The sequence below is a fragment of the Varroa destructor genome, unplaced genomic scaffold, assembly GCF_002443255.2.
Source record: "Varroa destructor unplaced genomic scaffold, Vdes_3.0 BEIS01000007.1, whole genome shotgun sequence".
NCBI lineage: Eukaryota > Metazoa > Arthropoda > Arachnida > Mesostigmata > Varroidae > Varroa > Varroa destructor.
Genome location: NW_019211460.1, coordinates 23,620,627 through 23,648,512, shown reverse-complemented (window position 1 = coordinate 23,648,512; position 27,886 = coordinate 23,620,627). Strand labels below are relative to the sequence as shown.

The window sequence follows — 27,886 nt, the reverse complement described above, 5'->3', positions numbered from 1 at the left end:
TTGCACATGTTTCAACACCAGATACCGATGATTTCTTTCACAGCTTTGGCTGTCACCTGCCATTTTACGGCAATCTGTCTAAGTACAAATACAGGGAAGCTGGTGTGAAACAGACTGCCTAGGGTATTGTTAATGAAACTAACCAACAAACAATAGGAGCTAATGCCTTTTCCCTGCGCGGCAAATCTGTAGTGGTTGCAATATATTCGAAGTGTACATGCAAAGAGGCTTATGTGAACGGAAAAAATTTACCGGGCTCAACTCTTGCGCTCTGGCATACGCTTCGGATGTATTTTAATGTTAGTTTCGCTTTTTAAAAGACTTCACTGTGTTCTTTCGATTAGTCTTTTCTACTGAGAAAAGCAGCATATGTCCCTAACAGGCCGTCGAGATATACAATGAATAGTGAAAGCTCCTTTTTGCGTTTGGCCGAATTTAATCCTGTGGGCTCTACCAGTCTCTCTCAGAATCCGCTTTCTCGAGCACCATGACACTGACGTTTTTGATCATCTATAAAATAGATATAAATATTGTTAAATATATAAATCTTCCGCGATAAAGTCCTAATTGGGTTTTCGGTTTTTTTGTTTAGCTTCTCGGGAACACGGTAAAGGAGCGATCTCAATTACAAATTTCTATGGTCACTTGCCGATCAAATAGACAGCTCCATAGCAATCTGATTTACATTGGAAAGCGCCACCACCGATCTAACCGGCATGTAACTAAGCCTTGTTTAACGTAGCTTAGTTAGAACACGGTACGGTTATGCCACAGTTGAAAGTAAGTAAATAAATCGCGCTTTATAAGTTGATTGCATTGTGTCGGACTGTAGGCTCTATCTTCTCGACTTGTGGGTTCTAAGCTTCGCTACAATTTTCCTTTGTGCTAGCTAGCATCGAACTAAGCAACGTCGTCGCTATCACAACTGACAGAGCCGACTAACAACAATGAATAATACTCATGAATGCCATCATTCGAAGAAACGGCACTTAGATCAGAGTCCCGGAGGGCCCCAACCAGCGACTGAGGCTGGATGTCTTAATGACCCAAGGGGTAGGGGTTGCTGAAACCCTAGCGAGCGCATCCCCAGGTGATGGATAAGGGAATGCCCATTGGGGAAGATGAGTATCGGGAGACACGATAGATTTCAAAATCCCTGACGCGGATCAAAATCAGGTTAGGTCCACAGCTACGCTAAGCAGAACTGCAGTAAGAGACCACTGTGACGAATGCCGGCGAAGAGGAATGAAAAGTCTTGAAGAAATGCTAAAGCAGTTTCAAATCTTCATCAGTCAACCTGAGGGCCAAGGCTTACTCGTTCTTAGTGCCGGAGAATTATTTGATTTTCAACTGCGCATTAGCGTTTTTGCAGTCAGCCTGGTTAAAAATAGAAACCAAATCACGATAGAACTACTCGATATAGAAGAACTATAGCCAAAATTATGCTTCGGACTCTACAGAGAAAACAAATTACTGGAAAATGTTAGTCTGTTTCGTTAACGATTCACAAGGCTGCGTCACAAAGCAAAATACGAATGAGGTCTTCTCAGCGCTTTCGAGTGAAACACTAACATATCCTGTACTATATATAGATATATACAGAACAAGGTCGAGACAGTCTTTACACCCTATTCCAGTAGTGCTCAACGAAACGTCACACTTGATGCAGTGCTGTTATTTCAGCGAAAAAATCATTTCAGAGCACATATCCCGCAATGATTGTTAACGCTGGCCAAATGGTGGTCACCAGCGTCTAGGAGTAACTAACTACTAAAAAACACACGGACATGCAATATTTCCCTTGTACCACAAGACATCGTATGAATCTCGTACTAAATTTTACCCCTAATTGTACTACCTTAGATCATCAGCAGATTCAGTACTCACCTGAAAACGGAAAACATACATATATTTTAATTATTTAATAGCATTTCTGATTTTGTGCGCAAACACTTTCCAAGCTTCCATTAAAAATATTTATAACATTGTTAATAATTCAGTATACATTAGGGATTATCATTTAAGAAAGGCCTATTTCGTGGGACTTTACAAAAAAATGTACTGATATCGCCGGCACAGGATTTTAGAAAACGAAGAAAAACATATGTAGATAAATTGCACTTATTGAGATTCCCAATTCTATAATTTCGGTTCTAAAATTTATTCAGTGATACGCTTACTACTCCCTGATAACAAATTAACACCTTAACAAAAAGTAAATATTCATATTATTATTGGCATTGTTTACAGCGTTGTTGCTCATAGTGGCCCTGCTAAACAAAGCAAGAAAAGACCAGCAGAACCTCTGACCACCTCATCTAGTTATCTGAGTGAGAGAGTATGTCCATATTTATTTATCTGAATTTACCCCATTCATTTAGCTGCTATTGATATGAATCCCAGCATTATCAGAAGCGACAGACAAGACTGGTCATGCATGTAATCAAGGTAAAACAGCCTCTACGGTAGATATCTATAAAAGAAAATTCACGCTTCAAGCCGCGTTGCTACCCGCTCAACTCCGCGGCGGAAGTCGAGGGGTGGCTTCGCTGCGATATTTTAATTAGAATGTGGGCGGGCGGCAACGGTGGCCGAAAAACGGGAGAGGATTCGGATTCGGGGGTTGATTACGCTAAACAACGGAAAAAATATTCGTCAAAAGCAAGCATCATCCTGGAACGCGAAACGACGGTAAAGGCAGGCAGGACCAATAACGACAGCATCGATATCGATAGCGACGAAAGTGTCGACAACGACGACGACGACTTCTATTGCACATTTCTCTTTTATATCATTTTCTACCCTTCGCACAGGTAATCGATCTCTCTTCGAAGAAGACTAGTGGAAAAAGCTCAGACCTAATGTTCTCAACGGCGACGACTTCGAGATCTCGACTCCATGCCACGGTTAGACGGATGCAGCAAACAAAGAAACCGCCAAATGGATAATACGTAACCGCTGAATAACGTAACGTCCTTGCTGATATTATGGTGTTGTGTTAAGGCGAAAAAAAGAACAAGGGCGCTCTATATAGCCTTACTGACTCCGTGCACATCTGGTGAGGTACGCACTACCACTGCTGTTATACTATTGCGATCACTAAGCCGTTGTAATGTTTAAACGTATCGAATGTAACAAAAAAGCGTGCGGTGGCACTCGGACACACAGGTAAATCGGAGGAGACAATAAAGTCTTCCATGGGCACGTAAATGTTAGATAATAACCATATAATAATCAATTCCTTCATGTTAAACTACTAAGAATTAAACGCACAATTTCATTTTTTACCGCTGCTTAATTGAACAGTACCACTGAGGCTCTAATACACAAAATATATAAATCGAGAAAAGTCCAGCCTATTCTCTGTGCTCCAATTATACCTTGCTTTAGTGTAATACGTAGTTGGAACTTACTCCTAGAAACTGCAAAAAAAAAAACGCTTATTTTTCTTTGTCAGTAAATGTACCACTTAACAAGGCAAACACGCGTCGCTTGCCAATGATATTGATAATAAAAATCATAAACGTGTTTGTCTCAAATGTGTCATAATCTATTTAATGCATCTATAACGAGACTGAGTACTTGGCACTAGAGATGCGCCCATTTCAAGAATGATTATACAACAGGAGAACGAAAGCAGCCTAGCAAAGGGTTACACCAGCTGCTTGAGCCTCTACTGCGTCTGTTGCTACATTGGCTGCTAGTGGTTTTTCTTTCTCAAAGGAAAAGCCCAATGCTTTCTTGTCGATGCCCTATTCAGGCCATTGTTCAATCACATACGGCCCAGCACAGCTTATTTTCCGCGCTTTCCCCCGATGTATCCTCCGTCGCTATCCTGCTAGTACACTGCAGTCGGCCTCTGTCCCAGTCCAGTAAGCTACTTTGCCTGAACGCCCAGGCCAATCTAGATTTTCATCGAACATATCCTCCGGTTGACTCATCCGTATAAAATCTCCGATAAAGCGGACTTGCCTAAGGGGCACAGAGACTCAGATTTGGGCTGCTACGTTATTATTTTCCTTTTGCCAAGGAGCATATTAAAAATTCTGGCTGAATTCCTTTTTCTGGAGTCAAAGAATAATGAAAAAGAAAACACAAATAGAAAAGGAAGACCGAGACATATAATAGAAACACAGTTCGGTGGTGCCTCATCGGTTCGGGTTGTGCTCGTGTTTTAAACTGGGAGCGAACACCTTGTTTCGTTTCAGTGGTAGCGAATTCAGGTAAAATGTCCTCATTTCTCTGTCCTCTGTTTTGACTGCGTCCACCCTCAAGGCCCGATTTTGCGTGTTTCCATAATTTAATTCATGAATTCATTTGATCCCCCTGTCATTATGCTGTTGAAAAGGGACTGCAGCAGATGGATAAAAGCATTTGAGGCAAATTTATGAAGAGAAACAAAAACTGCTACAATAATTAACGGGGAAAAAATGAACAGTAACAGCGCATTGTTCGAAAGGAAAAACGCCGGCATGTTGAAATCGCAACTGTTCAAGCAGTGCATTAGATGTGTAGTACATAGACACATAAAGCATGGCATGTGGGGTTGCCACTCAGATATTCAGTTTCATTAAAAAGGCTTCAATGAACAAATGTTCAAGAAACTGGAGTGTGATTAATTAACACATGAACATTTCACTCTTTTAATCGTAAAATTTCAAAGAAACGTTTTTTTGCAGCGTGAACATCTAAAGCCGCAGCTGGACAACAACAGAAATTGCTGGCTCAATATTTGATGGAATTATTTATTCATTCTCGAAGGCCTCGTTAGAGATTGCTTTTCACTCATATGCAGCTGATAAACCGCGACAGGTAGGCCCAACAGTACGAGTAAAAACAATTTATAATGGTGCTGCTCATAGGATTAACTCGAAGCAAATTTCATTGTCACCTTCGTCTGAACTTCCGGGTACAGTCACACACGCCGGAGGAGGACAATTTTTAGCTTTTACTAATTTCTAGTAAACGTCTGCACATGGGCAACCCACTGCATTTATGCCTCTCGAATCGATTTTATCTCTGGCAACATTATTATATAATACGAATATGATAGATAAGCTGAGATTGCAATGATTGGAGGGAAGCTGCTGAGTCGTTATTTTATGGGATGCGTTGGTCAGTAGCAGGCAAACACTTCGTCTACTTTTCTCTCTGTCGCTCTCTCTCTCTCTCTCTCTCGCTCTCTCTCTCTCCCTCACTAACTCTCCAGCTTTCCCCAAAGAAGAAGAAAAGGAAGGATTTTTCAACGCCCTTATATTCTTAGTGAGCATCGAACGCTATCAGAAACAGTGACCATTTTGAAATTCACAGCACGTTCAAATTGGCCTCGGCCGCATAGCTTTCCTGGTAGCCTACACTAGCTAGAACGCTGCGACCCTGCCGCGTGGAATGTTCTCTCTCGCATTAGCTTTCTGCACTTTTGTTAGAATTAATCCATGCGCATTACGGTGACACCCAGCTAATCGGGCACTGCGTTTCCATAAAACTACGCTTGCAACATTTAGTAATTCGGCAATAATTTCACATTGACAACTTGTTGTTATCAAAATTTTGTAGCGGACAAAGTGTTCGAGCTTCATTACCAAACAACCAGCTGGCAGCGGCATATCGGTACCATTGGGCAGGCACGACGAGTGGCTGATTGGGTGCCCCAACTCGGGCGTTCGCGCACTACATCGATAGACATCGATAAGACAGATGAGCAACGGACGCCCGAGGCAAAATCAGATTAATCAAATAAAATTACCATCAGTTATTCTACATGGACTGCCAGCGCTGTACGTCATAGTTATAATTCTTGGTACCACTGTCGCACCGGCTAATACTGTCGCTGCGATCAGCTGAGTGATAGAGGCCGCTTGGACACTGGATAAGCAGATTAAGACTAGAACTGAGGCCTGTTTGCTATCAGCACCGCAACAACGATCTCGAACGAGCGCAGCGATAGAAAATGAGCAAATAACAACAAGAGCAGCAGTAGCAGTATTACGAAAAAAAAAAAAAACATTGAGCGAATAATGTTAGCAGAGGTTATAATCGCAATACCTCTTAACTGGATACAATTTCCACTGCTGACTGTTCCAATACAGGTAACTAGTAACAACCATGCAATTGTGCTCAGAGCAATTGCTGAACTTTTTTTTTACGCTACAGTTAGTGTTAAGTTGCAAAGTGCGTCAGTGCTTTTGATGTATGACAAAAACAATGCTCGAAATAAATCCAAACTAAGTTTCAAACTGCTTCGAAGGAAACAAACCAAGGTCGCCTTAGTCAATTATGAAATACAGTATAAGCTCGTATATAATTTGCCCAAATTTCCTTCGGAAATATTTTTCGCCAATCAAAATTCCAATTTGTTCCGCTTGGCTCCTATATGTCGCTGCGACATCAGCCTATCTCCCCAGAATTCGGCACAAAAACAATACGGAAATCCATATCGAAAGTAAACCTTAACCAAGACTGAAACGCGGCCAAAGTTACAAAACGAACTCTCGTGGGTACTCTGCGGCAGGAGTTAAAATTAGCATTATTCCAAGCCTTTTTTTGGAAATTCGGATCTCGATCCAAATTCCTTCCTTTTGAAACTGAGTATCATATACACAACATCGTCATAGACATTTATCAAGGTCGTATACAAGCCATGTTCGTGGTTCCGGTGAAACGGGATTTGGGTATGAAATATAAGGGTTGTTTCCTGCTTCTGCTGCTGTCGCCAACTTGTAGCGCCTGCCGCTTCAAGGCGATGGCGGCAGTTGGCAGTAACTCTTTGAGGAAGGGACAGACGGGAAGTCGTTGCTCATCATTTGGGATGTGGCCAGCCTGAATCAGGACCGGCACCACTGCTCCCGCAGATGACTTCGGATGAAAATGGGATTACTGCAGTTTCTGTAACCACCACACCTTGGCCCACAACGTTCTCTTGAAGGTAGCTGCTGAGGACAACCCGTGGACGATGTCTTGCTTTACCCCCTTTAACCAACAGAACAATACAACGTATTACGTTGCTCACCGTATCCTTCTCCCTCTCTCTCCACGCTCTTTCTTCTTTTCAAAGACCCAGAAAAGAAGAGCATATGCAGGAACAAGCCGCTGCAATGTAGCTAGAAGCTCATCTTGACTTTTTGCTAAGACATTGCGAGGAAAAGAACTGGTATAAATATCATGTATCATAAAATTCTGTCCTCTTGAATAACGTCTGAAGATATGCTGCAACGTTGGTATTAGTTACTGTGTGGACATACGAGTAGATATGTCTGTTAGGCGCCTGCCATCTCTAGCGTATCTTTTCGACGGAAACGCCTAGAGCAGAGATAGAGGCCAATCAAAGCGAACTAATGAAAGACAAGTCACCAGGAGCGCGTAACAATAATGAGACAGCAACGGAACCGAAATCTGCCGATGGTTCTTAACACTCCATCAATACCACCCTCGGCAGCGGTTGACTAATAGCGGAGGGGTATGCGGCAGAAATGGTCGTATAGGTATGTGTCAGGCTAGCCGTATCTGCTTCCGTTATAGAGGATGTCAGTGGGATCAGCGAAGCGACGGTTACTGTGACAGCCACCTCGTTGCGCTCCAACTGAACCTTGAATGCGCCCTCGAGTTTTCAACGAAATTATGGGCACACGAACACTTGCTGGCTTCATTCGTCGACTCTGTATAGCTGGAAATGAGGCGACGTCCGCCTATGGGTACCCAACAGGAACTAACGCGACGTGTACGCCAAGGACACTCAGAGGATAGCGCTAACGGACAAAGGACCGCGCGTAGGTTACGAAGAGGGGAGCACAAATCGAATAACCAGGAAGGCCCTATTTCATACGCGGCCACGCTTGGCCCAGTGGCGGCAAGCAATGCCTACTACATAACAGCCTGATCACAGCGGACAATGAATAATGACGACAGTCAAAGGTGAACCACAACTGAGATACCGTCCACTGAATCTCATCACTAAGGTCATTTTATTCTTATGCACCTTCATATTTGCCAATAGCGGTTTTCCTGTGACTTCGCCAATGGTTCGCCAATGACCAATGGGTTGGTCCATGCCCTCTGAACCTTTCAATATGCCAACAGAAAACCTGTAAAGAAAATTTCAATAGCAGATCCTTTTCGATATTGTGTCACCTCCGTTCGACTCATAATTAGCTTAACAGTATATAACTAACTGCTCCAGTTTATGTATGCGTTCTATCTGGCCAGCTTGGCAAGAGCCTTATGATTAATATATCCCAGAGCAAGACCCTGCCATCAATAATGTTATAAACGTCGATATTTGAACACGAGCAGGCGAGTATTTTATGCATACCCGAGAGTAGGGTTTTTCACTTAGATATTTGTTTTCAGAGAGTTGAGAAGGACACTAGACCTGCGCCTAGCTCCCTGCATTCTTCTATTTTTTGGCTCAGTTTATTCCATTTGAGTTAAAAAAAAAACGAATTTATATATTTGAATGGATAACGTCTGCCTTTTTGGAGCTGGCAAAGGACAGGGCATAAGATAGACGCCGCTTTCTTATGCACTTTCACTTTCCAACGAGAAGTTTACCCCTGGCCCTGCTCGAAGGCTTCAAAATGTATCCAAAATAGGCACAAACTCCAGCCCTTTATTTCCCTGTATCCCGTCTTTTACTTTTTCATGCTTTTTTTGCGAAGTCTTTTCTTTTTCGGTTGGTAGAAGCTGTCTGAGGACAGCTCCTCAGATCCGAGCAGTTACTTTCAGCTAGCTTTTTTTTTCGCGAAAAGTCAGAAGTAGTGAGTTGGGAAATGTTGACAATGTTGAATTCCAGGATGGCGATAGTGCAATTTAAGGCATTCTTTTTACCGTACCAGTGGCATAGAGTCGACAGCAGTGTAGACTTGTTTTCCAGACAAGCCCTATTTGGCTGCGGTGCAAAACAAGATGTTGCAGTGGCCGCGTTCTTCATGGGGCGCACGATAGCTAGATATCCCCATTCGTTCATGTCGGACACGGCAAATCGCCGACTGCTAAGGTTTAGGTAGTATCCAGATATAGTGGCGTGATGAACAGAACCGTCTGGATATTACATAGATAGACGACAGGAGATCGGCGACGATTATTATGATGATATCGCTAAGGTCGGAGCCTTCTTGGCATAAGCGCAAGTGAATAGTTGCAGGAAGTAGTTCCTTAGATAGTTCCACGATGACTACGAAGCGACACAACACAGTAGTAGCAGTAAGTATTAAGTAAGAAAGTCAAGAGAAACGTACGCTGACTTTTCGTAATTATTAATAACATAAATGTATGTATACATTCTGGTTCAAACATCTAACCCGGAGTGGACAATTGTTATATATAATTATACATAGTTGTATAATAATAAATACTTGTACAATTTATATTGAGTATGAAGGTTCATGAAACACAGCTAATGTTTATCTAGTTATAGATTGGCAATACGATTTTTCAGAATAGGACCTTTGTCCTTCGACTTTCATTGCTACACGGTTTTTTTAGTAGCCAGGTAGACCTAGCACCCGTTTGTAATATTGAGTTATTCTTACCTTATATATAGAGAGAAGAAGTAAGTAACAAAAATCAAGGACAAACATCGAGCCAGCAATGCAGAAAGCGAAAGTGGACACTTCAAACATTTCTTTTTACCAAGGGAAATAAACTGTATCAGCTACTATCTTCTTTAACTCATCGCCGTCAACCGAGCAGGTTAGTTATTTTTAATCTAAATCAATATTTTTTTTCTATTTAAAAATAAACAAATAGAGAGGGCATCAGCCATAGTTGTTTGTGTCTAAAATCTGAAGGCGTAATTGCAGGATTCGGAGGCCGCTTACCCTCCCGACTTCCCAAACCCAACGGTTTCCCCAGCTTTCTCGTGGTCGAGAGGAACTCACAGAAGAGTAAAGTAGAACGAAATAGAACAAGAAAATAGAAGCGTCCACAAGGTGTCTGACGGAGCTAGTACTCCCGAAGGCAGTGTTCGGCTAAACCCGTTCACCAGCGAGGAGCCGTGGCGACACCTGGTGGAAGAGTCCTGCGTCATTTTCGTGGATCATTACATTAAAAATGACTAGGCATATCGGATCAACGCTGGAAAAGTCGGTGCTAGAACAGCAACAACGCTGATGAAAGTAACGAAGGCGAGTTGTGTCGTTAACTGAGGTGAACGCGATAGCGGTCACGGGCCAGGTTTGGTGCTTTCGTTTTTTTTTGCTCTCTCACGTTTCCTTTGCTTCTCTCTTCCAGCCCCTTACGTTGCTGTATTCGTGTCTGCGCGTCTGTCCACAAAGCGTCGCCTCGAATTAGGCTAGCTAATGCCTTCAACCATCATTAGCATGTCGGCAAACAGTTCGAATTCGTGCCGTCCTTCAGAGTTCGTTAATTACGAAATCAAAGAGGGATGAAGAGAGCGGGCGACACAAAGCAACTTCGTTGGGCCAGGGACAAAAACTGGTATAGGCCGGTTTGCGTGGAGCTTTAGGAAACAAAAAAGGATAATGTTAAGCTGAAGACAAAAGCTACGGCAACAATGGGGATATTTATGAGGATAGAACGGGTGCAAGGAGGGTTGATTGAAGTGAATCAGCGACAAAACAGTTTGTTTGTGACGTGGCAATCCACTCTGCAGAACTGTATTCCTCTATCTGCGCGATAAACGAACAGAGCGAAGCAGGGCAAAATGCCTGGGGCAACGAGCCAGCTTGTCAAATATTGCCTATCAACTGCCAAATATACGTATGTCATAGTGAAGAACATGACGGTATAAACCAAACATTTATATTTGTATAGGTATGCGTGCGTACGTGTATATGTATATGCTCAGGCAGGCCGAGTATTCGCCACGTTCTTTGATAGTGCTGGTGCTGTCCAAAAAGGATATTAATGCCGGAAAACTTTAGCCACTATCAACATCTTATTCCAATCTATTTGTCGTTCCTTCATACAAATAAGTGGGTTCTAAATAGGGTGGGCCGAATAATGCTTGGCACGATGATCTGTAGGTAAATATCCGGCAAGGCTGATACTTATCGAAACTGTTGACCCATGATTCTGTGATCTTCAGACAACATTATTCCACGTCAAGGAAAAAAGGGGAATATTGACTACTGCTGCTGATACTGCCGCTAGAGGCCGATGTTCCGTAGTGGTTGTCGTTGTTTGTTAAGCATCACTTAATACCAAATGCAGGCCGTGCTTGAAGTAAACATAAAAACTCTTCTACTATTAAATGAAACCTTAGCAGGATAGGTCCTGATTACATCGCCCATGGACTGCATTCAATCGTCCATCAGTTTTCTTTCTCGTATAATTTCATGTCATCCGTATATTTCTTCCTGCCGTAGAGAAATGATTAATGTGCTTGTATAGCATAAGCACATTAATCGTTCGAATTGGCGTCTAGCTATCTCGCTGTGTTTTGTTTAGCGACATTTATCCTAAATATATAACCCTTTCTTGTATCCTTTCCCGCATATACCTTTGCGCGTATCTACTAAAAATGTGCGGAGATCCATTTCGAGAGGGGACGAATTTTGTATAATAAGACATTTTAAAATCTTCGTTCAGATTAACTTAAAAACTCTTCAAATCCTCATGAAGCACACCTGATGTATGTGACCCCTAGTGAATACGTTTTGCCCCATTTGCATCCTGTGAGAGTTATCAGTGCACACGTCAAACTTATCAGCGATTTTATTACAACGAGTGTAATGATTCGTCCCTTTCTTAAGATGGAAACTGACGTCATAGTGGCCGGTAGTAAAACAGATAATATATATATACGTAGTATTATAATAATTTTGTATTCTAGAGCAGTTTATCACCTCTCAGCACATTAGCGCTATGATAACGAAAGGGTTGATAAATGCGAAACGTTAAAGAATGAAGCAATGCCCTCTGCAATTGCCTCTATCTGTGCTCATAAGTAATATGCAAAGTGCGCATAGCCTGTAACACACTTTGCTCTCTCTCTCTCTCTCTCTCTCCTATATATATATATATATTCTACTGTTAATCAGAGATAGACAGGTGCGCTTACAGCCTTCACTACAGTAACGCAAAAAGTCGTCATCAATCTAGCCGATCGTATAGACAGACTCTCTACGCAGCAGTGATCGAAATACAGAAGAGAACAACGTAGGTAATGCAAATGGACCCGTGCGGATGATTCGTTCACTGGCGGCCATATCTGTCGCCTAGAAAGCCTTCCCCGGAGCGACCTATACATGGTTTGACCTGGGCCATCTGTCTGTAGCGCAGGCAGTGGCATATATCGTATAGTACAGCACATTAATATTAGAATTGTCACACTGCGATTATTATTACTTAACCACAAGTTAAGCGCTACTAACACGAGCTTTGCCGTAAGTGCTTTACCTACTAACATGGCAGGTAGGACAGGAAAAGGCGACGCCGGTATTGTCTCCATTGCCAGTACGGTCGCCATATGAAAGGCTAATTAACGAGTCGATGGGTCACTGATGACTGAAGTTCTACTGATCAGTAGATAAGCTTTTGCGCTCAGTAACCTTAGAGTCCTAACGAGGGCGAACCTCCGTAACTGTATATGGTTGGTCGTTCAGTGGAAAATATTGTAGCATCGAAGCAGCGGAGTTGAATGTATATATATATGTATTGTGTTACTGCACGCTTCCTCTTTTTTTAGTATAGTTTATAGAGCTTGAAGGTTTTTTTTACAGTCGAAATCGTTGAGCTACTATTTTAGCATTGAACTATCAGTCATTCAATGTGTAAGATAACGACTACGGCTCTTGTAGCTTCTGTTTTCTGATATATGCGGTGTAGATAGCAAACTTCACGGTCTACACCTATGTAGTTTCTTACTGTACGCTAATAATGCATAGCTTGGTAAATGTATTGAAACAGCGCTATGAATTCGTTATTTTGTTTTGACCTTTTTTTTTTTGCTCTACAAATGAGCCGTGTGCTGTTTAACACCCAGACGATGTTTACCCGAGTTTCTCTCCTTTAACGTTATAAGTAAAATCCCACAATAATAATTTTTGAAGGCTCCGTCAAAGACAAATGTCCTGCTGACAACGATGTTGCGCTATTGAATGTACACGGGTCCTTAACGTGCCATTGGCCAAGAACAGCAATAACACCGAGAGCAGCAAAACGATTGGGTCTCTGTTGTTTCGAGGGTAGTTTTACAAAATAGCAAATAAATTTAGTGAACAAATCTAAACCTTTTTATTCTAAGCATTTTTTTTGTTGGTCGTACGTTTAGTACAAATGCGGGTGCGGGGAATGAAAAGCTGAAGTTTTTAAAGAGAATGAGCTAGCGGGTTACCATCTAGAGTTACATTTCGTTTAGGTAACTAGCTCCCAGAAAGGGCTACCGCATTATGACCCGTTGGGCCTCCAAGTCGGTGCTTCGTCGTTGTATCAAACTGCCTCTTTCTGATCTCTACGTTCTATTACACCATCAACACTTCTCTGCCACGTACCAGTATGACCATTGCAGAATTCCGAAACGATGAGCCTTTCTGCTCCTTTCAAGAGGTTTGCTTTAGCCGCCGGTTGTTTTGTGAAGAAAAGCAAGAAGTTATACACATAGTAGAACTCACAGGCGGAGACACTCAGGCTCACAATTCAAATTACAAACGGTACTCTAAATTTCTAGTCGTTCTCTTATCTGGCTGCTTGCTGGTGATACTTTTTTGCTGGTTTCGATGGATGCTCGGTACTGCTAGGTTTCAGGTTTACATAAAAAAGCAAGGTCTTCGTATATTGCTTGTTTAACTAGGTCGTCATCCAGGACAGTCCACCAAGAGCAGCGAAGTCCAGCGAGCTTGACTGAGTTTTGCCGTGCAGCACAGAGACTCTAGTATATGTTTCGAGTAGCGGCACTAACAGAGGGTAATGAGGCTGGTCCCGAAGGCTTCAAATCCGGTGGCTCACTGTCTGATCACAATGTCCTACCATGGGCGGACGCCAGTTCCGTTAGGTAACATATTCAGGGAAGATTTTGTGTTCCAGAGCAGATGGACGCAAAAACACTTACGTATACAGGAAGTACAGAGATCCTTACGATGGAAAATCAGAATCATGATTAGCATCAGAACAACATTATATATCTGTAATTATCTGCTTCTAGTTCGTCAGCACTAACTTCGGTTACGTTACGCACGAATCTGTTGTACGCAATTGCTGATTATTGCCCTTTACAGTCTACACGGGTTACGCTAGCCCTTTTTTGCGTCAGCGGGCGGCTGATCTATGTCATACGTTCTGGACAATTATTTACGTTGCTCGATGAAATCAATACGCCGGACAAATACATTTGATGGCGTCTTCACTGAATCATTGCTCACTGTTTTTGGCTCGCCTTCTATGCGCTCACACTCCGGGTAATTTGCGTACCATTCAATAGAGGCTCTCAGTAGCACCAGCAGAGATCCGAAGCAAAGATAGTTCATACCAGTGTAGTATTTTTACCGTAAAAGCAAAACTTGATTCGCCGCTTGTGCTCTCAAAGCTGAACGAGCGATTAAAACTGACAGTGGTTCAGAGTGAGAGTTCAGAATGCTCTGGAGAGGAGGTGACCAGCAGTCTCGATATGGAAAAGCCGGAGAGGGCGTTGTTTTCGTCCTGCTTACGATGAGGTTAGCAGTATTGAAACGCAAGGCCAACATCTCCACCTTCGAATGAAACATTGGGCCACTCCCGTAAGGAGGCACTAGGCCATATCCATAAGGGATAGCGCTCATAAAACGGGGCATCGAGAACCGGTGCCAGTATAACGGCTACTTTCTACTTACGTCTGTTCTTTAAAAAAAAAAGCTCAAAAACTGCTTTCGGCCTAAGCTAGTGCTCTTCTCCAGCTCCTTTCGTTTTTTTTCTATCTTATTTTTCGTTTCGCTGACGCGTCCAACACACGTACTGGAGGACGTTTTTTTCTAACCTCAGTTCAGCTACGTCGTCGCAACCCTACCGCGACCTTCTAATTTTCGGCACTTCAGATTCGGCAATTCAGACACACTATTCGGTTAAGCTACTTTTGATGGGTAGACAGTGAGTGCCGAGAAGTGTCCGGACGAAGTTAGTCTTTCCAAGACCGGTTTGTTGTCATGCTTCTGCTGTGGGGTTTTTTCCAGAAAAAGAAGAAAGATAGTACCATTTCACTTAACATAACCCTCCTATGCGGTCTGTCGGCTTGTCGAATCTGTCATTACCAGTGACCTTCAAATTGTTCAGACTCCTTACCCAGTAGCATATCTCAAGGATACAGCTATTGTTAAATTTTTTGCTTCTATAATTAAGATTGTAAACATACGCTCATATACTGCATCTACCTATTCGCACGTCTCTGCGCGTTCGAAGTTTTCTCTAAAGCTTAAATAAGTCTAGATTTCTTAAAATACTTAAAAAAAAAAACGCGCACGTAGGTCAAAGAAGCCTCTCCTGTTATTAAAATCAAAGCTGAAAAATCTCAGTGGAAAAATTACGTTGTGCAAATAATATTAAAAGAAATTTCCATAGATACTTATAAGAATGACGGTCAAACGCAATAGCAAAAATTGATATAAATAGTTCGCGATCGACACCCGTAGCAACAGTTGAACCTATTCGTGACTATTGAGAATCTACTGAACAATGTTTTCCATAGGGAATCTATTCGTCATTGATCTTCTGGTAAGATATGCCCAGTCTGGCTTAGTCACGAGACTACCGATGGAATACTTCGTTTGGTTATTATCGAGCTAGTGATTTTGAATTAGATCCAATCGACAGTTGTCTCGCCAACTCGTCACTTGTAATTAGGCCTTCCAAGGAATAGCTTGGGCTTCAATCACTACATAAATGTCAAGGTTTTACATGAGTTTCTAACCGCTGCCATTAACATAAAGTACAAACCAGAAGAAGTTCTACATGCAGTTCTATCCACATGGAGCCTCCAAGGTGGCAATAAGTAAAACACATTTACACATAAGACGAAATGGCAGCACACCGTAGCAGCCGCTAACCTGAGAGTACTTGAAAGTTCCATGTTAAACTTAGCATATTTTACAAGCGTGTCGGTTACCGAATACGTGCCCACACTCAATATACTGTACTAATGTCATTATTTTTTTATTACAATCTTCCGTGGAATCATTGTCCTATAGCTTCAATATCTTCCCAGTGGTAACAGATCTACCCCCCAGCCCACCCGCCACCCCTGAAACCTCGATCTTGCCCTTACTTACACTTTTCGCTTTCTAGCAGCGTCGTCTTGTCGTATTTCGATTAAAGGCACGAGCCTTAATGACAGGTCATTATTTCTGATGGCTGGATTCCAGCCAAGTTCAGCTTCATCAGCACACATACCACATAAAAGAACATCTCGTTGCCCCCACACACAGACACACGCGCGCACACACCCGCCCTCCCACCCACACACACATATATAGATGAACGAACAGTGATGAACGGAGTACGTTCCGGTGATCCGAGCGCAAAAAAAACAGTTGCTCGAGTCAATGTGGCCGCGTCCCATCTATGGGTCATTGGCACGCGATCTGAGTGAGGCAACAATGGCCGCTATGTCATAAAATAGCGAAATCTCTGGCAACTGCGGAAGACAATGTACCGAACTTACGACGCTGGCGAGCGCGCTGAAGGTGCATGAATCCGATGAGGAGCCTCAGTCGTGACCTCTTCGATGTTTTTCTAGGGATAAATCAACCATCCAAGTGAAAAACAAAAAGAGCTAGAGAAAACACCGAACGCAGATTTCGGAGCCGTAACAGCTAATGGGGTTCTTCAACAAAAAAAAGACAGAAGAGACGCCAAACTGAACAATAGGATTCACGCGTCCGAAAAGACAGACATCAGAAAGAGCACTGCAAGTGCCTGCAAGTGGCAACTATCGCTACCATTATCTCTGTTATCATTACGATACAGAAAATGTACGATACGGGAGCATTAGTGCGCGAGCCCGTAAAAAGCGCCTACTCGATGCGTTGTGATCAAACTGCAAAATTGACGACTGTATTCCAGCAGCTATAGAGACGGCCTTCTGGTGTGAAAATCTAAGCATAATATTTACCCACATCTTCTGGACACCCGTTTCGCCATTTCTTTCTAACACTTGTTTTCTTTAATAGCAGCTTCGAAATAGCAGTTCTCTTGCTCTATCAAGTGCTTTACTTTGAGTTATCGATCATCTGCGGAGGCGTTACCCGCCCACCCATTAGCCTTTTACAAGAATGGTCGACATCTTGTATTTTATTGGGCCTCGCCTGTCTTTTGGCCAATAAGTAGAAAAACACTGGCGCGCTAAAATTAAAGCACCGTACTCACGTATCATCCCATCCGCCGTTTTTATAACACTTAGCGAGATTATAGTTTTAAACTACACCAATATGGCTGGATCAGAGGCGTTAAGTTTACGCATGCGTATGCCAGTATTATCGTGTGTCAAAAATAACACGAGGAAAGATAACTAAAATTAGCTAATTCGAGTGCTTTGAAATCTAGTGGCGTCGGGTACTAACTAGTTTTATCGAGCATTTTTTCTTACTTTTTTCTTTTTCGTTTGGTTGTCACCGTTCCACATAGTATAACGTTTTCAAAAGCTTACGTTGCCAAATAAGCTATAAGTATTCATGCTCGTAACGCGTTCAAAGCAAGTGTGTCTAGATTTATTATTAATATTGTTGTGACATTCTAAGGGTTGAGCCTCCTACTTTTGGCCTGTGACCCACTACACCCCACTGTCCTCACCCTCGTTCCACAGTCGTACAACATGTTATCGATTTACGATTTTTTCCACGATGTTCGTGCGCGATGCCCAGATGTTTCAATCTACATAGACTAACTACATTGACAACGTCCTCTTAGAAAGAATAGATAATCCAAACCAAAGTGAAATTCAGAAGACTAAACTCTAATCAGCTAGCAGCTCGACGCAGGTGTATGGTAAAGCAACTGTGCTCTTCATTTTCTCTGTTCTGAAGCTTCTTATCTTATCTGTATTTTTTATTTGAATCTATGGTTTTCCCAAATATGTTTTTATATATATACTATTCGAATTAAGTATATATACGAATCGAACTATATAGTTAGCACAATATAGTATCACTATGCATTCCCTTCATCCACAATTATCAGGTCGAATTAAATAGCGAGCCGCAACGCGGATGATTTTTATTAGGATCGTACTGCCCCATTTATTACGACTGCTAATTATTCAGCCACAATAACAGAACGAACGGTCGATTGATTCTATTGCATTATTTACACACTTCACATTAATAATGTGTTCTTTTATTAGTTTTGCCTTCAGCTGTTTTTCCGCTGAAGTCATAGAGGTCGCTTTAGTTTCATGCCTTTTATTAGTTTGATGGTTATTGCACTGCAAATGGGCCTTACTGCCGGTTTTTCATTATAAATCCACGTTTTCTCGGGACGTCTTCATACGCCTACTCTCGTTTGCCCCGAGGCACAACAACAGGAACCATGCTCATCGCCCCCATTATCGACGCTTCCGTCGTTGCCTTTGACGGTCGCTGCGTGGGTCGGACATAGAGTTCTGGTTTAGAGGAATGGAGTCGGTCTTGGCGGTGCACTCAGAGTGGGCCAATCCTTACTGCTCTAGCTGCTGCTAGCCCACGTTCTTCCCCGCCTACACCGCCGGCAGGTTACCTGTTTGCTCCCGCTTGGAACGCCGCCGCAGAACAGCCGAGCGGTAAGCACGCGACGATCATAAACGCGATGGTCACCGTATGCGTGAATGTGTTTCTGGCATCAAGCCAACTCATATGCCGCACCTCCAGTAAACAGACGACAAGTATGAAGTGTAAGTAGATGTGTATTAGAGAGGAACAGTATATAGAACCTAGTTAAGCTCGATCTACGTTACCGTCATTGCTCCAAAGCTCAAATTCTCGCCATATAATGCGCGAAATACTGTCCAAGTGGACTTAGTAAATATTGGAGGTATAGTACCACGATAAGGGGACAATTTGTTCAGAAAATGATGTATCTTGATCGTATTTGCGGATCTGTAGATAATGTTATCATTATTGCTTCTATATTTATCATTGCTGCTATTGTTGACCATATAGGAGCTGTATGTCATCGAGATAATATTTTCCTGTAAAAAAAATACCTCAGGATCGCCTGGATTGTTTCCTGGGATCAATCAATGTAGGAAATCACTGACCGAACGCAGTGTTACAGATATTCTAGCAAGTCGCCAAAACAAAGCAATGTATACATAATATCATTCTACGATGACTGTAGGCACTCAAATCATTTTTGATTGAAGAAAACGCCTAACAAGACAAACTCGATTATGTTTCCCAGACAATTTCTACTATATTCCGATAGCACAATATCAGACGGACACGCTCGTCCCGATAACAACCATCGTTGACGACAAATAACCGTCGAATGACATCGAGACTTTTTAGTAAGACACTTGCATCCCAGTCGAAAGAGTTGTCAGCAGCTCAATAGCTTCGATAATGTGTATGTGGGTTCGCCAACGGGCTTCACTGCAGCTGGTGTTATTCGCTGCGGACCAGCAACTGGGTCCGCAAATCCATAGACGCTGATCGCCAGTCACAAATTGATCGAAACAGTCGACTTGGAGACGCAAAAAACGTCGACATACAAAACTGTGATTGAGATATTCCATAGCAACAGTTTTCTTTTCTCATCCTTTATTTTTCGCTCTATATCCCGTATAATCTGAGGGGGAGGTAGTCTTTATGAATACCCTGCTGTTACTGTGGCCGCCATTACTGTTACTTTTGTAAACCAACCACCAGTTGTTCTAGTAAATGTTGTTTAACATATATAGACCTAAGCAAGACATAACAGGGCTAGCGCACACAGAGGATACAGTTTACTGGCAACGAACTCGCCATAGGGGTCGATAACCTCACAACAATATGTTCGACCATGCAGTGTATATTTGTGTGTCTTCCCTTCTCGTCTTAACAAACGAGGCAGACCAATAATAAGCACAGCACGAGACCAATACAAATAGGCACGGAGACACACATACGTAGAGATACACATTGCCGCTAATGATTTTCATGACAGACTCCAAACGAAATTTTTCCTCTTTTCTTAGCCTGCAGCTGGGCCTATTGCTAGCGGCCACCTTGTGGCTGAGGCACAGACAGCTAGCTCGAGCAGTAGGCTAATGCAAAAGGGCTGCGGTAGGCCTCCAAAGTCGGTCCCGTCGGCCCAGCGCTCGATGAGTTCAGCCAACAATAAGTAGTAACAACCTACAGAATAAGAGAAGCCAGTCAAGAAAGATCAGAATGCAACAAGACAATCAAAGACAAGGCAACCTTTATGTTAGCGCCAGCCGCACTGCGGGTGGTCAGGACCTACGAAGGATCCCCGTTCATCCCGCTCATTTTTCCTACATCCCTCCCCCGAAGGGTGCGACTATTCTCCGAGTTTGTTCTCTAGAGCTGCGCTTGCTGTTGCTTCTGCACTCTCTGGTCGCATTCGTCAGAGTCCTGAGCATCCGCATCAGAGACGACGACAACGATCGCGGTGACAACAGCCGTGTAAAACAGCGTAAGAAAAAAAATAATCTGTTTTGAGGGTGTAAGAAGTATTCCTACAGAGGGTCCCTGGAGCTTCGCTTCGATTTCGACACGTGTTCTGCCTATCGGTCTGTTTGTATTTCTAGTTCACTACCTGCGATTTTATGTAAACGATTGTAACGCAACAATAGAGCCAGTTAGGTAAGAAACAAACAAGTTAAGCACGACAAGAAGCTATGGCTAGCGACGAAAAGCAGTATAAATTCATTGCATATTGTTAGTAGGAAAAAAAAAGTTAGACGGTATACCTTTCTTGTTGTTTAGCTACTCTATACGTGCAAACAGTATAAAACGAAGTTCTGCCGAAGTGAAGCAATAGTCTTACCTAAATCATGCTCCTCCATACATTATTCAATGATTTTTGTTGGTTATGGTCATACTGGCAACAAATCAATAACTTCAGTAGAAGATGACGGAAATTTACAGTCTTATTTGAAAGTTCGAAATTATGCACATACTCATCACTCACTCTGCTTCTACTAAATCGCTAAAATCAACGTTTTGACAAATAGTAATAATGATTTAATCTTTTTTTGTTCAATGTATGCAATGTAAATACATGTAACACAATGTATTCGGCATGTCGTTTAAAACAGGCGCGATTTTAATAACATTATATATAGCTGATGCAGGTTGTAGAAGCGGACTATTTTATTTATTATCTCGATTCTAGACGATAGCAGCGGACCTCTCTGGATCTCGAGCATCAATTGGTAGTACGCAGTTGTTATTCTATCATTTGATCAATATTTTGGCATTTTGTGAGGATGAACCGCCTTGCGTTTGTCTCTGTTTCGAGAGTCGCTTTTCAGGCAATATCTGGGTCGCGTAGATACGTAGATCGTGACGAGTCGTCCCTTTGCACATTACTGCTATCTCTAATAGACCCATTAAGTTTTTGTATTTTGCCAAACAATATTATAGGTTTTATAAAATTCGAAATAATTTTCAAAAAGCTACCACAGTCCTACATTATACGGACGACGTATTAATTAAAAACGATTTTTTATTAATTAGATTCTCAGCTAAGAAGGAAAAATGAAAAATTATCGCAGTCATCGATCGCCATCTACACCCAACAGGCTCAAAAATTTCTTTCAAGCCTCTTAAGTTTTCTAATCAGCAGTTGACTCTCGGAGATACGATAGCTGTACACGTCCTATATTCTGGTACCCGTATAACGTTGTTCGTACGGTGACGGCAGTACGACCTCACCCGTGCTGTCCGATGTTGCATGAATTCTGTCGATCTGATATAGATTCTATTTTTGCACGTGGCGCAAAGCGCCACACAAGATGTTGTTCTATCGTCTGCAGTTTCGATTCAATAACTCGTACACAATATACACACATACGCACACACGCGTGTTTGTATTACATTGTCATGTTACGTCTCCCGTAAAAGGAGGGGGCAAAGAGAATGATAACAGACGGACGTTCACGACCTCGAAAGATAGTGCAGCTACAACACCCGAACAACGTTGCAGCTTACGCGACTGAAAATCGAATGCAGCAGTCGCTAACAACAAACATTATTGCAATCGTAATAACGACCGAGGCGTTGACCTGCCAAAGCTGACTTGCGTAGTGACAGATGTGTCTTTTGATATGATCGCTGGACATACGACTAACATACAGATCAATCAATTGATAGATCTCCGCTTACTCGGTCTGATCAGGTGGTTGGGTGTCTTAACTCTACGATGTTGCTATCAGGAACGACACTGCTATTGATAGTGTGTTGCGATTGTCTCAGAAGAAACGGTTGACGAACATATTGCCCACAAACACTTTTATACGTGTCTCTTTATCAGCCAAATTCTTTGAATACACATATACATGCATCAGTAGAACCTGCGCCTAATGGACTGTGATATGATCAAAGCTCTGCAGCCACCCTCATACTGGCGCACCTCGGTCAGACACCTTTTTGGCCTGTAGCTGTGGCCGTTTCTACTCGACACGCCCTACTGCGACAACAAGGAAATTTTATCGTTCTTCGAATTATTATTATGATTACTATCACCTTTTCATTATTTTTTTATAGCGCTGTCACAATATGAGAAGCTACTAGTCTACTTGCCAACGCGTCTTAACCTTAAAGGCTAAGGCCATCGACGTTTGTGGCCACAGGCCCGCGCGAACTGTAGCCCTGCATTGAAATAAGCTTACATACTTACAGTTGCCTGTTCTACTTTCCAATGTTCCGTTCTAGCTTCAATGCACAACATTCCCCTTCGCATTTTGTTCGGCGCTGGGAATGTTCGGAAACATCTTAAGCAAGACAAACGCTGAGCGCTACGCGTTGACTGCCACCTCAGTAGCATGAACTTTGTTCAGGACGAAACACAGTAATTATTTGCGAAGGGGTCGACTAGATCATCTCGCCGGATTGTCAACGCCCAGTACCTGGCTACCCATTAAGCAACACTGCTGAAACGCAGAGATCAGCCAGTGGGTCGTTCTAAGCATTACTTCGACGTGCCGTCTGGTCTCGACTTTCATCATACTGCATCGGCTCGAGTACGAACTAACAAGCCATCCCTTAATCAAAATGACGATTACATACTCTTGCTCTGACTCCGACTACAAACACGAACGGAAACTCAATGTTGTTGCATGTAGTAATGGTGTAGTCTGATATATGCGGTTACCTTTTCTAATTTTAATTTTAACAATGGTCTTTATGACTAAGACATGAGCCACGAGCCATCTGGCAATTTCATTCGGCCATCGAGCCAGGCTCAACAAACTCAAGCCGGATATAATGGTCTTCAATAAAATTTCAAGCGTCCAATAACGTAATAAACAACATTCCTGAATATGTTTTTCCTTTGTACTCCTTTAGTTTTTTTCTTCACCTTTAATATATTGGGTTAACTTCTACTTCAATTAATATTTGTCCAAATAGCCTAAATAAGTGTTTTCCTGTTACACCGAAATACGTTGTGCGTTCCGAGCGTATGTATATACCTTCTATACTGGATAAGACTGTTCTCTAGTAATTCTTTAATTTCGACCCCTTTGCCTATTATTAATAACAATGCTTCTTTATAGGTGTGTTTGTAATGTGTTTCTTTTATTTGCGCAGTAAAGAAGCATCTGGTAGAGCTAGAATACAGGCAAGACGAAGCACAAATTGAACCTTGTACGAAACATCAGTACGATCCGTAATGATTTGCTGATCCTTGGTATCGCTGTTAGATATAATTTGACTAGGTAAGAGGCTGTAAGGGCAGTCAAAATAATGGTTTATTCTTAGATATTCACCGTCATTCTACCTCTCGTCATAGTGATTTTGTCAACCTGTTACGATCGATGGGATAGCAAGTGGTCAGCTACTTATATTCAAGTCATTGAATGACTTGCACGGGTTTGGAAGCTACCGTGCAAATGATAAAACACAGATTCACTTAATTTTCATTTATCATGCCTTACATGTATGAGTAAGTCAAAAGAGAATGAAGAGGTTCAATTTGTCCTAATTACAGATGCCTCAGACATCTAAATGCCTTCAAAGTAATCCCTGTACAATCGAATGCAAACGTCTGACCACTTTTCGTAATCACTTAAACCGACTTGGGACACAGTCGTTAATATAAACCTGAGCTCGATCTCATTTTCCTCTTCAATTTTCTCTATAGCTTTAAAGCATGTTTTTCAAGTGTTTGGAGAGCGAAAAAGGCAAAAAAAAAGTTTAGATATAAACGGGACTAGAGCAACACGGACATGGCGTCCTTCCTACAAATAACGCGACAAAACTAACGACGTGCGAGCGATGCGTTGCCGCGCAAAAAAAGCCCACGACTTGTCTTTCAAAACTTGAAGCCTTTTTTGACCGACGGCATTACGTACTTTCCTTAAAACTTCATGATTCTTCCTAATGGTAGTACCCTTCGACATGTATTGATAGTACATAATTTTCCGATAAGCAAAAAATAGGGTTGAATATGAAATAAGAAGCTCTTCATTGTTCACCTGGATCCTTATTGCTTTCTCCAGCATTCTTTGATCTGGGCTCGCCTTTGAAGCTATAACCCACATAATTGTGCTTTTGTGGCCACGTCACATCAGTACACCTACGCCTTATAATGGCGCACTAAGGCAAATCCGGCTTCTCTTTGAATGCGTTAAGGCTCTCCTGAGACGGGTCTTTCGGCTCAGTAAGTTCTTGGTAGTCGATTCGACAATTTTGTGTTGCTTTTTTCATAATTTTTTTTTGTATTTGCTGCAAAAGATTGCTTACGACGGTGCCTGTATTCAGGGCTTGTTTGTCGCGACACCCTCAATCACTTGTATGCTCAGAACTAATTCATACCCTGGCCTCCAAAAACCTTTTAAAACACTGGCAGCACTGATGAGCATTTGACGTCTCGTTCTTCACACGGACTATAATGTACGCTTTTTAACGCTTCATTTTCGTTTTCCGAGAAGAAAATAAGACATTCTGCTTAATTTTTTTTTTTAAGGAACGTAGCTTCAATGTTTATATGTGCCACTGTTACGCGATAAGCAATTTACCACATAGTGGTTTCATACAATACAGACTATGCCGCTATTAGTTTTCAGTTGTCTATGGGCATTGCAAGTTACAAAAAACAAACTCATTAGATTAATGTATTTTGTTTTATATTTTTACTTCTTCATACATTTTATCCAATTCAGTATATGGTACTTTACATATTTAAAAAAAAATGTACTCCATGTGTGAGCACCTGACATTATAGCATCTAAATATGTGTACAGTTACTTTAAGGTGATTCGTCTATTGCCAAGAAGTTTTCAACAACATTAAAGATACCGCCGGTGTTGTATGGAAAGGTTACACGGGCCTTTTCCGTACTATGCTGTAACTCTGTTTCTTCAATCTACGCCTCAAACCCAATTCTTTGCGTTCTTTTCGCCAACTATCATATTTTTCGTGCAGCATGTCAGAAACAAACCCATTGACTGAGTTGCCTAGCTCAGCAATCGGGTCAGGGTAAAGCCATAACCGTCGGCGCCTTACCGACTCGGATCAGCCTCGAGGCAGCCCAGGAACATATCTCCGACAACTACTACGACAATAAAGACACGAGACCGGACGCTCGGCAATCTTCAGTCAGTTATTCAGTCAGTCAGGTCGTCAAACAACTCACAAATTAGTAGATACTAAATCCATCGATTACCACAACGTGGCTTGTGGTTTGCATAAAAAGCCAACCCCAGAAACAACAATGGTAGCAACCATAAGGTTCAGCCAGCAAAGCTATCTACCCCATGAACACGAGCTCGCATATTGCGGGATATCTGTTTGACGTACGGCATGGTATCGTAATAGGTGGGCAAAAAACACTGCGCGACGACAGAGATACATTGGAATGATATAGACGCATACACCAAAATAGAAAGACACATTATAGGTATTCTAGCTTTTCGATATGCCATGGGCTAAACGTTTTAATATAGTCTATCATAATGACAGGATCATCATGGTCTGTCAAAGACTCATGGGCAAAGATTTTTACTGCTCTCTTTTTACAACAACGGAGGTTTCCTTTGATTTCGCATTTGAATTACCCAAAAAGAAAAAGATGGGCGAGTTTGGTAACATGAGCTAATCTTTTCCCTGCAAGGTCAATATCCTGCAAACCTTCGCGTTGTTGCGACACATATTCCTCCTCCAGGTTCGTATGAGTATACTAGTGTAACAGAATATCGTCAGAAAAATGTCATCAAAGCATCGCTAAATATTCATCCTTTGGACTCAGCTTCCTTGCATTTTTTCTTCTTCTTTTTTTCCCGCTTCGTCGTTTGTGCGTTTTCTTCCATAAAATGAAAATATAAAAACTAACGCTTTGTACTTCTTAGAAACACACTTTTAAAGCTCATCAGAATCGCAGGCGGCACCATAGAAATAGCGCTACGGTTAAAAAAATGTCGAAGCCACAGTGTATCTCAAAGAAACCTTGAAATCCGCCATCCGTAGTGGGTCAAAGCATCTCGTGAAGGGAAAAGTCGAAAGAAAGCCATTACGTCGACTAGGTCCCACTGCGCGCCCTGACGGCCTTGAGTTGGTTCCTGCAACGAAGGAGATGGTATCTAAGCTTGCAGCTATCATCGCCAACGAACCGGTTAGCTGATATTATCAAAATAGTTCCGTTGCAGAAGCAACCCTGAGAACGACATTTTACTTCACCCCATCTTGGATATAAAAGATGATGTTTCGTGGCAGCCAAAGTCGAAATGGGGCAGTGGCAAAGATATTTAATTCCCTCTATTTTAGGATAATACAACATCAGACTTAGGGCAGAACAGGACAGATCGGCTAAACAGATGGTTGACATCCGAAAGAGCTGTCGATGAAAAAACGATTATTCCTGCCTATGTACGTCATTCGCTGTGCGATATAATGGAATCTACTTCGCCAACGGCAGTAATATCAGAGTCAATGAGGGCGGCACATCATAGCACTGGTTGAAGGGGCAAGTGCTGGCCTATATGCACATGTCAGGGAGGTTCACTGTCAAACCTTAACTGAAATGTTGGTGGTCAAAATAGCGATCACACTTCCAGGCATAAGAGCCCAATCGACAAAATGCCAAGCGTGACCACATTTCTGCAGCACCTTTGTGCCAACTTATAGTCGACGCCAACTATCCCTAGCCAAACGCGTTATTACACGAAAATGTAAGCACGGTACTACGGCAAATTCAATTGCGAACCTAAATATGTTGTATACTTTTCTCGGTATCGGTGTCGTGCCAGTGATTTAGCTAGTAAAAATTATACGACAAACATCGTTTACCCTATTCATGAAACCAAAGATTCATTTAAATGTTATTCTAACCGACAGCAGGTAATTAATCGCAAATCGTCGAAACACAATCGCCAGATTTGAAGTCTACATGCCTGCATGATATGCGTAAGAACAGCTGGGAGATGCCCATACTCAAAAATGTGGGCCATCTGCTACGGTTGGTGTGACTACCATGGCTTAGGCGCTTACGCACTACATCAGGAACTGAGGGCATAGTACGTATCTTATGAAGTGCTGGATAGAACACTTCCGACTATCAATGCCCGTATGCTTTTGATTAACGGATACAACTAGCAGACGAAACCGTGTTGGCTGAATGAGCAAAAAACTGGCGAAACAATCTGAAACAGCAACTAAAATTAGATTTGTTCTCCTGCGAAAGAGGATCAAAGATGGACATGCGCATGTAGCACGGTAGAAGACCAAGGTTGACAGAGCCTAAGCATCAATGCCGGGCAATCCTGACATCGATGACAAATGCATCTTGCCGCACCTGCAGCTCAAATACTCCTGATTTTTTCCAGCTCCGC

At 42.2% G+C, this 27,886-nt stretch overlaps 1 protein-coding gene and 1 long non-coding RNA gene across 20 annotated transcripts in view; one reads left to right on the top strand and one right to left on the bottom strand.

Moving 5' to 3' along the window:
• Window positions 1-23,369, top strand: part of LOC111254927 (uncharacterized) — a 35,774-nt gene extending 12,405 nt beyond the window's left edge. Inside the window, exons 2-6 of one of the 2 annotated variants that reach the window (XR_015316508.1) lie at window positions 593-780; window positions 2,251-9,198; window positions 9,539-9,687; window positions 9,798-18,787; window positions 22,773-23,369. This is a non-coding gene — a long non-coding RNA (uncharacterized LOC111254927). Of the gene's footprint in view, window positions 1-592; window positions 781-2,250; window positions 9,199-9,538; window positions 9,688-9,797; window positions 18,788-22,772 lie in introns of those variants that run through there. The other variant, XR_015316509.1, reaches the window with a different exon arrangement.
• cyst (rho guanine nucleotide exchange factor 18 cysts) overlaps window positions 1-27,886 on the bottom strand; it is a 223,300-nt gene that overhangs the window by 111,491 nt on the left and 83,923 nt on the right. Inside the window, exon 1 of one of the 18 annotated variants that reach the window (XM_086974239.1) lies at window positions 13,452-13,591. The exons of the other annotated variants lie outside the window; for them this stretch is intronic. Within the exon in view, the coding sequence (XP_086830365.1) occupies window positions 13,452-13,463 (12 nt within the window). The 5' untranslated portion in view covers window positions 13,464-13,591. Of the gene's footprint in view, window positions 1-13,451; window positions 13,592-27,886 lie in introns of those variants that run through there. 18 annotated transcript variants of the gene reach the window in all.